General features: G+C 37.2%; 1 protein-coding gene across 2 annotated transcripts in view; it reads right to left on the reverse strand.

The window, feature by feature from the left end:
• zmp:0000001236 (mastermind-like protein 2) overlaps positions 1-8,474 on the reverse strand; it is a 100,414-nt gene extending 91,940 nt beyond the window's left edge. The window contains exons 1-2 of one of the 2 annotated variants that reach the window (XM_067450152.1): positions 8,245-8,474; positions 4,326-4,754 (exon numbers count right to left, since the gene is read on the reverse strand). In XM_067450152.1, coding sequence (XP_067306253.1) covers positions 4,326-4,727 — 402 coding nt within the window. In that variant the 5' untranslated portion in view covers positions 4,728-4,754; positions 8,245-8,474. The other variant, XM_067450153.1, reaches the window with a different exon arrangement.
• Positions 8,475-10,471: the final 1,997 nt, after the last annotated feature.

Consider the following 10,471-nt stretch of genomic DNA (forward strand, 5'->3'; position numbering starts at 1 on the left):
AACTAATGAACATTCTCTATGATTAATAGATTAAGTAATATATGAATTGCTATTAATTAAATATGACATCATTAATTCCCTAATAACACGTTACATGAACTAATAATGTAAATTCATGTATTCAAAGCCATGCATTCCGACTCTCAGTTGTCTGTTTAATTAATCATTAATCATAACAATTGGCAAAATTATAGTATGACTTTACTTGTTGAGGCACATGACTATTAACTAATTGTTACGTAATATGCCATTGTGGTTATGGCTTTTGAATAAATTTTGAATTAGTTAATAGTATCTTGCTCCTCATCTGTTTTATGGAGCTAATGTTATGGAACATGTCTATTTTAAGTTTAACCCCTATACTGCGTTAAGGTGCTTCATTGTCTCGTATTAATTGCAAATCTAACAAATTCTTAATTGCAGTATAATCTTATCATTTGTTCAATTAAAGCATTGCATATCAGTCCCAAAAGATTTTATCTGCTTATTGATATTTACAGTTAATTTGAATATTTACTTTTTACTTTCGGTACTTGAGTATGTTTTAAATCTGATACTTTTGTACTTTTACTCAAGTGATGTTTGAATGGAGGACTTTCTACTTTTACTGGAGTATTTTTTTATTTAGGTATATATACTTTCACTCGAGTATAACTTTTGAGTACTTTTACCACCCCTGGTTCTGATCTATAATTGTGAAATGATGCACACATCTGTACACAGTGGCGCCGTAAAGCATTTGGAAACTTAAGCAACTATGAATAATGAATTTGACCAGATATTGAACTAAGTGGCAAATCATGTTTATCTTCTCTTTTCTGTGCCATTTTCTGCAGTTACTTTTAAACAACTGGTGTCAGTTAGTATTAATTTGATCATTTTAAACCATATAAACTTCTTTGTTAAAAGTGTGTACACTCACTGGTCATTTTATTAGGTACACCTGTTCAACCCCATATTAAAAGGATTAGTTCACTTCAAAATGACTCATCTCATCCTATATGTTCATGTCTTTTTTCTTCAGTCGAAAATAAAATGTGTTTTGCGGAAAACATTCCAGGATTTTACTCCAAATAGTGGACTATAATGCAACCAATGGGTTGAAGGTCCAAATCAATCCAGTTTCAATGGGCTTCAAATGGCCCTGCTCAATCCCAGCCGAGGAAAAGGGTCTTATCTAGTGAAATGTCTTTTGTATACTTTTTAACCTCAAATTTTATGACTATAAAATTTGATTATGGTTATAAAGTTATGATTCTTCACACAGCGTATGACGTAATCACTTGAATAGGTCACGCCCGTGATGTAGGTGGAAGTACCGACCTCATGTTCTCCTCCAACTTCAAAATCGGCCAACATCGTTGGTTTACCTTTATTTTTTGCCCTATATTACCTTTGTTTTTTAGTAGTTAAAGAAGTGACGCCTGATGACGTCATACGCAGTGAAGAATCACAACACCAAAGTCAAGCATTTGTGGTTAAAAAGTTTATACATTTGAATTTTTTCTTGAAAATGCCCAATTGTTTCGCTAGATAAGACCCTATACCCGGGCTGGGTTAATGCAGAACCCTTCGAAGCCCATTGGTTGCCAATGAAATCCATTATGTGGAGAAAATCCTGGTATGTTTTCCTCAAAAAAACTTCATTTCTTTTCGACTGAATAAAGACGTTAGAATATTGGACGACATGGGACTGAGTAAATTATTAGGAAATTTTCATTTTGAATTGAACTAATCCTTTAATCCAAATTTCTAATCAGCAAATCACATGCATGTAGACGATCTGCTGAAGTTCAAACTGAGCATCAGAATGGAGAAGAAAGGTGCTTTAAGGGACTTTGAATGTGACATGGTTGTTGGTGCCAGACAGGCTGATCTGAGTGTTTCAGAAACTGCTGATCTACTGGGATTTTCACACACGACCATCTCTAGGGTTTACAGAGAATGATCCGGAAAAGAGAAAATATCCAGTGAGCGGCAAAAATGGCTTGTTGAAGCTAGAGGTCAGAGTTGAATGGCTTGACTGGTTCGGATGATAGAAAGGCAACAGTAACTCAAATAGCTGCTCATTACAGCTGAGGTCTGTAGAAGAGCATCTCTGAACACACAATACGTCAAACCTTGAAGAAGACGAGCTACAGCAGCAGAAGACACACCGGTGTCACTCCTGTCAGCTGAGAACAGCAAACTGAGGCTACAGTTCACACAGGCTCACCAGCACTGGACAATAAAAGATTGGGAAAGCGTTGCCTGGTCTCAATTTCTGGGTCAGAATTGAGCGTAGACATCATAAAAGCATGGATCCATACTGCCTGGTATCAACGGGTAATTCTGTTAGTGGTGTAATGGTGTGTGCGATATTTTCTTAGCACACTTTGGGCCCTTTAGTACCACTTAAAGGGGGGGTGAAATGCTGTTTCATGCATACTGAGCTTTTTACACTGTTAAAGACTTGGATTCCCATCCTAAACATAGACAAAGTTTCAAAAACTAATGTTGGACGTTTGATGGAGTATTTCTGTGTCAAAAATACTCCTTCCGGTTTCTCACAAGTTTCGGCGAGTTTTTTTCGAGTATGGGTCTACTTGACGTTAATAAGAGCGGAAGGTCCTTGTATGGGCCGTACGGGCTCTTCTCCCGGTAGGGTGCGCGCGCGCGTGACTAGAGCACGGCGTAAACAGTCTCTCAGATGCAGATCCAGTCGTCCGTGAACACTTATGTGGCGCCGCGCTTCTCTTTATTCCTATGGGTGACGTCGAGCGACTTCAACGCTTCAGCACAGCATTCCGGGAAGGCAGCGCTGCATTTGAACCGATTTGAACGCAGAAATGACGGGAAGCTTCAAGGCATCGCTTCAGTCGCGTCTCAAAATGGATTTACACGCCACTGCTGTCAGGACTTTACCAAATCATACCAAAGAAGTGTGTTTTTGACGGAGCAGTGCCAGCGATAAAGCTTCGGTCCTGCTTTGGAAGCAGCCGGTGAGTTAACTTAAACTGCTTCAAATGTCTCTGCTTTTGGCTATCGTCGCATGAGTAAACATCAGTAAACGACACGATCGCGTGCTTCGTCATTCAAATGCGCTAACGGTTACTCCATTGTTGTTCTCTGTATAACGTTACAGTATTCTGACGTGCAAAACCGTTTTGCTTGCTACTTCTAAGTTCTAGTCGCATACAATAGTCCATAAACCGAATCATGTCCTCATAAACTGCGAGTAAACACACAGAAATGTGGAGAGGCCATTAAATACAGTAACTTACATACCTCAGAGACGGACGTCCTGATGTTGCCGTTTCTCCTGTTCAATTTATTTCTCCCTCAGATTTGATTCTGGATCATTATCTGTATTAGCTGAGATAGCGATGGGTTTGTCCACGCTTGAGGACGTCACCGCTTTGCGCGCTTGTCATTCTTTAGCTCCGCCCACACGATACGCCTCCAGGCGCTCTGTTTTTTCCGGAAAGACTCGGTACAGCCTATATTTCTTTTATAAATATGATAAAACTAAAGACTTTTCAGAGATATGAAGGATGCAATACTACTCTATAGGTACTCAAGATTGACATGAGATTGACTGAAACTGAGTGTTTCACCCCCCCTTTAAGCATCATTTAAACACCACAGTCTACATGAGTATTGCTGCTGACCATGTCCATCCCTTTATGACCACAGTGTATCATTTCTGATGGCTACTTTCAGCAGAATAACACCCACGTCACAAAGCTTAATCATCTTAAACATGACAGTGAGTTGACTAAAATCAAATGGCCCAAACCGTGATCAGATCTCAATCCAAAATCTGAGGAATGTTTCCAGCACATTGCTGAATCTATGCCACCAAGAAATTAAACCGGTTTAAAGGCAAAAGTGGTTCAAACGCACTACTAGCAAGGTGTAATAAAGCGGATGGCGAGTGTATATCTTTCTTAGAATTAAATTCCACGTGGACTGATATTGTAACGCAATGGCATTCAAACATTTTCCAACGTGACTTACGAGTGAAAATACTTCTTGGAGGGACTGTATGGAAATGTGCATTGTAAAAAAAAAAATCAGATGTCGGAATCACCACCTCCTTTTAAGTTATATTTTGTTTTGTTATATTTTTAAAAGACCTTTAAAAGAATCATGTGCCTGCCTGCAGGGCCCTTTTTAATTAAACAGACACCCCCATCTCTCCCTCACACACCCGCAGTAATCACATCATATCAGTGTGTTGATGTCATTCTCTGGGGAATTGGTCTGACACGTGTCCCAGTGTGTATTAGACAGATTATAAGATTTATGATGTGGGTGTAGTTAATTCAACCCGTAAAACTTACTGCTATTTGAGAAGAAATTTTGGATTCTGCCTCCGTTGAGCTGTGGCCTTTATGTTCACCATTCACTCTGCTGTATTCAGGAGGCTGCTGAGAGGCCGATCTATTGCCCTTGGTCTTCCTGTTCCCGGGGCCCTGATGGACGATGTTTAAGAGCTGCAGTGTGCTCTCGTGTTCCCGGTCCGAATTTTCCGCCTGACCACGCACATAGCGGTCCTCGCAGGTGGAGTGATGCCGCCGGCAAAGCTCTATTCTGGCACGCAAGCGCTCCACTATGGCGCTGTGGAGCTGAGGAACGGCTGATCCTCTTGAAGTGGCGATTGGTGTCATTGATCCTCCCATCCCGACGCCCAACATGGGTGCAAAACCACTCGGGGTGGCCTGGGTCGGAGCCGCCTCTCCCATGACCTTTAGTTCCCCTCTTTGTTAACCCTTTAATGGTCACAAACCAAAAAAAACAACAAAATTATTTATTCAAGTAAAAATGCATTTGATTAATCACAGAAATATTACAAAGTGAAAATAAATTTACCCAGGCATTCACATATTCTACAAAAATACGTACTAAAATGATCTAAATCTAAATAAAATGCTACTTTTCAGGAAATAGAAGAAAAAAAAAACCTGAATTTTTGCAAATAATTAACCAAGGTCAAGCTGAAATGAAATTAAGTTATTGACCAGCGAATATTGTGTCGCATCTGAGGCATTTAGTGCATCACATTACGTTTTTATCAAGTTTACTGTAGTTAATTTGGCCTAAATCTCATGTTATAAAAGATGTGCTGTGCATAAGCTATTTAAGACAGTATATTGGCTTTGACTCGACAACAATTACTGGACAAAGACACTTTCACCGCTTCTAAAATACACAAAACATTAGCCCTTATACAGTATATAGTGCTTCTTGAGTAGTGAAAATACTGTACTCATTCAAACATCCAGTTCTTTATTCACCAAATTGAATTGCAAACAAGCATAGATGTTGCAAAATGTATTTTGTGATGAAGGTATGACGTCAGAACTCAGAAGACTGATGCTGGCTTCACATGCTCCTGGAATAATCGCAAATATGAGTTTTCTTGGTAAAAATTGCACATAAACGCTCTCCTCATGACTTTGGAAGTGGGAATTATCAAATTTCCGATAGCACGTGAAGGCAGCACAATTCGCCGCTGGTTCCTTCAAGAGTTTCCCATGGCTTTTTATATATTTCTTTAGATTTGTGTGTAAAATAAGGCCTGTGATAAACAAAACCTTATTAAACTTTGACGTGTCTTATTATACTACAACGTAAATTACACACACCCATAGTGAAAACATGACTTTAGAAGCAATTACATTTTTTAAAACATGCAATTTTAATAACTATATAAGACAGCTTCTGGTGTAAGTGTGTAATTTTGTGTGTACATTGTAGAACACAATGTCAAAGTTATGGTCAAGTTATGTTTGCCAAAGGCTTTATATTACTCATCAATTTAAAATCTCGAAGGAACCAGCAGCAAATTGGACTTTTGACGTCATATTCGAGGCGGGTGGAGTTTGGTTTGACTGACAGTTTGAAGAGCCCATGGAGTTACACAGTATAGACACAAGCTGTTTGTACTAGGGCTTTGCGACATTGAAGAAAAATGCGATATGCGATATCTTGTTAAATAATGCGATATTCGATATGCGATACAATATTGCTATTAGTGTGTAAAATCTTTTTAAATTATATTTTAGCATTTAAAACTGAGAATGATATTATTTGTGTGTTTCACATTCTTTCTGGGACAAGAAAGCATCGCTGCAACTTCTGAAAGTGACCAGCCTAAAACGTACTTTTTACAATGTTGACGTAGCCTATTAAAATCATTCAGATATTGCATATTGCGATATGCATATTGCGATATGTACATTTGAGATATTTTGATATATTGCACAGCCCTAGTTTGTACTACTTTTTCTTTGGTTATAAGAATTTTCAAAACCCACAGAGACGTAAACGGTGACCAATAGTAATTTATTTCATATATATATATATATATATATATATATATATATATATATATATATATATATATATATATATATATATATTATAAATAATTGTATTAACTTATGAAGTAATCATCTTACAGAGTTTTAGCATTGAATAATAATTCCTGTATATCAGGAAATGATAGCAAGGTAATGACACTACATGTTTTTAAAACAGCATTAAAGGTGGACAGTGGACTTTCCGTCCACTGGAGGGCGCCTATTCAAAACAAATGCGTAGTTTGATGACGCATTTTGTGAGCGCAGCATCTTGGGAGATGTGGTCTTCTCATCACAGCCGGTGGAAAATAGGACACGGGCAGAAATCACGTTCATGCATGCGGTTATTAACGTTACTGTAGTGTAAAGCAGAGCAGGACCGAGTGTTGTGGAGCTGAGCACAGCTGCTGGAGCGATTGTTAAACAAATACTCGCCTTGCGAATACCGGGACTTTTATTATGACGGGACGGGACACAGTTGCCGGGCGCCTGCACTGATCCGCTCTTCCGGTTATGATTTTGAGGTAATGCAGCTCTGTTTATCGAGTCATTTAAATGTGCACTACTACATAGTGCACCTTTAAAGCCACATATATTTTGAGGTTTTTATTTATATTTTTATTTAGAGGTCGCTTATTTAATACAGGCATAGCTTGATGACACCTTGATTTCGCTGAGCTTTTATTATGGCACAGACGACTGCTTTCGCTTCTTCCACTAATGTGTATGTGAGATAACGCAGCGCTGTTCGGCTACTATGAAGTACTTGCCACTGCAGAAAGCTAGATCAATATTAGGCATGGTAAAACATGGTATTCACAGTAAATCAAGAAAATTAGATTTAAACAGTTAGACTAAATGTGTTGAGCTATACATCAATGATTTGCTTATTTAATCGATGAATGCATCCAAACAGTTGCTCACCTGTCTAAAAAAAATGCAATATATTAAAGCGTTTTTATAAGACCAGAAATCGAGGGTTACGCGGACATGATGTCACAGTCTGAGTCCTGGGTAAAATGGCTTATTTCTCTGGATTTAAACATTCTTAATGGAAACATATAAGTACACAAGTCAACAAAATATATAACTGTTCTAGTGGGACTTTTTTTGTTGTTGTCTATTTTAATCCAAAAATCTTACATGTTGTGCCTTTAATGTAACTTCAATGTGATGCTTGTGTCTGATTAAAGTTCCAAAGAGAGAACGTTATTGTGCAACTTTGTTTGAACTATTAAATATCATTTTAGTAGTGATGGGTTATTGGTTTAAGAGCAAACGTCAAAAATAAACAATTTTAAAAAAAAACTTGTTACAAAGGAAGTTTGGTGACGTTTTCAAGACATCTGGCTATGTCGTCTTATTTTGTTAAACAGCTCATATAACGTTTGCTCTATATCGTTCTTTGTACCTTACGCAAACATTTCGACGTTCTTACAGCAATGAAATGTTTGGGAAACGCTTTAGAAAGCACATTTGTTATCTGGGTATACAAACTCAATGGAAGTACGCGAAATTAGCTAGGCTACTCCTCAATATATCTATGTCACACAGACCCCCATAACAAAGTGCATAAAATAAATCCAAACGTGATTTCAGTGTCTATGCAGTAGATCTCAACATTATTAAAACACTATGCATTATTACTTTCCAGTGCACGGGGGTGTCTTGCAGCTTGCCAGGTTGCCAAAATCGCAGCGTGCGCTCATTCAACTCCATGCAAGGTGTAACAAATCCACAATGTGCAGTCGGACGGCTTACACAGCCCTGCACCAAACGCAATAAACGCAATCACGCTAATGCATCCGGCTAGTCGGTCATACCCTAGCACATTTATGGCTTTAACCAAGGGTCCCTTTCTGCTGACAAATAATAGATGCAATTTTAATCCATTTACTTGAAGACAGAAATCCGCGAACTTCGAGAGAGTTCAGGCAGTGTGCAGGCACTTTCCATCATTGTCATCTTTGACGCTGTTTATGGTTCCTTGTGGTGATTCCCAAACAAACTGAATAGAACTGGAGTTGCGGCGCGTTCTCCGCGCAGTGGATTGTCAGCAGTCCGAGCGCGTACGGGGTTAGTCCGGAGAGGCTGGCTTACCGCAGCTGACTACAGACTCTCATTGTATTGCAGATCCCTCATGCTGTAAAGACATCCTGGGATTGGTGAGCTGTCATTTTGCAGGCTCTAGTGGTGCCAGTGGGGAACTACATGAAAGCCAATGAATGCGAGCCACAGCCTGAACCATATTCATACAGACAAGCCCAAAACAAAATATAAGACATTGTGGTACAGTTTAGAGTATGTAGAACAGAATAACAACATCACCTAAAATATAGATTAAGTTAGTATTTTTTAAAATAAAAAATAAAGTATAATATTAGGGCAGTTACATAAATTTGAAAATCTTTACATTTTTGTTTTGATACGTTTTTGTGATCTTATGTTTGAAAGGGTTTCAATGTATTTTGTGAGATCATCATAAGGTAATATACGTGGGTTTCTTATGAGTAATTATTGTCTAATGAATATAAAACGTAGCCAACATAATTAAAAATATTAATAGTTTTTCAGAAAAAAAAGTGGGTTTTGAAAACAGCATAACATTTTTTGTCATGTCTATTTTAAAGTCAGTCCAAAAGAAACGGAAAAGTGCAATAGAAAGGGCGACGTGTTGCAAAAAGTTCATTTATCACAAACAGTGTGAATATATCTACGAATGGTTGCATGATAACGTATATGAACAATTTTGTAAATTATTTATTTTACTTTATTAGAAATAACATGTATGTGTTAATTTCCAAATGCTGTGCCAAGCCTTAACCAATACGAGAGAAAAATTTTTTTTTTTTTTTTTTGTTATGAAACATTTACACAGCTTATTGGGGAGACCGGCTATATTTGTTTTCATTCCAAATATAATGGTATAATTATTTTTGAAAATCAGTTTCTGTATAGACTAATTCCTTACAGTCTTGACATATAAGGTATTAACGGTTTTGTACACTTTATTTTGGTGCATGTCTAATCATCAGTGCTGGGTGTAATTTAGTAGTGTACTAAGTAATCTAATTAATGTAATCCAATTACTTTTCCCCTTATAAGGTACAATAAGGGATTATTCTAATTTTTTTCTGTAATTTATTTAGTTACTTCTGGTGTAATTGCATAGTAATATAGCCCAACACTGTTAATCATACTTTTAAAGTCCTTATATGTATTACCAGTGTTGAGCTAAGAGTAATATTAATGAACTACCCTCTCAGAAAAAAAAGTTACAAAAGCTGTCACTGGGAAAAATATGTAGGCTACCATTTGACAAGCTACCAACCTTAAGATATGCTTTAGGGATAGTTGCATTAAGCATTATTTATACGTATTACTGTAGAAACTACATGTAAGTAGAAGGAGGAAAATAAATGGTTAGGATCCAAATGTAATCCTGGTTAAACCACTAGATGGCGCTGTGCGAGTAGGCTCGTATCGCATGATATTCCTTGGGTTGTAGGAAGAATGTTCAGGAATTTTTAACTGTATTTGTACTGACAAAAGTTTTGATAGGAATCATATTGAGCCACATACGCAGTTATGTAAAAGATTAGTTAAGTTAATGAAATCCCATGATATTATTGATATCTGGAGACAATATATGAGTATGTGGCGTGCATATGTCATCATTGGTTTCAAGCATCAGTCATTTTTTCAAAGATTGTTCAATATTTGGATTTTCTGATCCCGGTCTGGTAAAATGTGAGATGTTTGTTGATTGTTTGATTGAAAACCAAAAAGTGCATTTGCCACTTTAATAATGCATTGTTGTGACAAACATTTTAAAGTTTTTGTTTTTTTGTTTTTGTTTTTATGCACATTCCATTAATTCTTCTTTTGAAACTTTACAACAGTGGTGGGAGTTTGTAAAAGCTTGAGTTAAACAATATACTCTCAACGTCACAAGAGATAACATTAGGTCAATAAGAAAGCTAGAAGATGATGTAGCTAAACTTCAAGAACTCTAAGTTGAAACTCATTTAATGTCCTTTAAAAAACTTATTTGACTGAATTGTTAGATTTAACTAGGGTGCTATAATCAATCTGTTAGGAAACAGACTAGAGAGATGGGTAAA

Source organism: Pseudorasbora parva, chromosome 8 (assembly GCF_024679245.1).
Source record: "Pseudorasbora parva isolate DD20220531a chromosome 8, ASM2467924v1, whole genome shotgun sequence".
Lineage (NCBI taxonomy): Eukaryota > Metazoa > Chordata > Actinopteri > Cypriniformes > Gobionidae > Pseudorasbora > Pseudorasbora parva.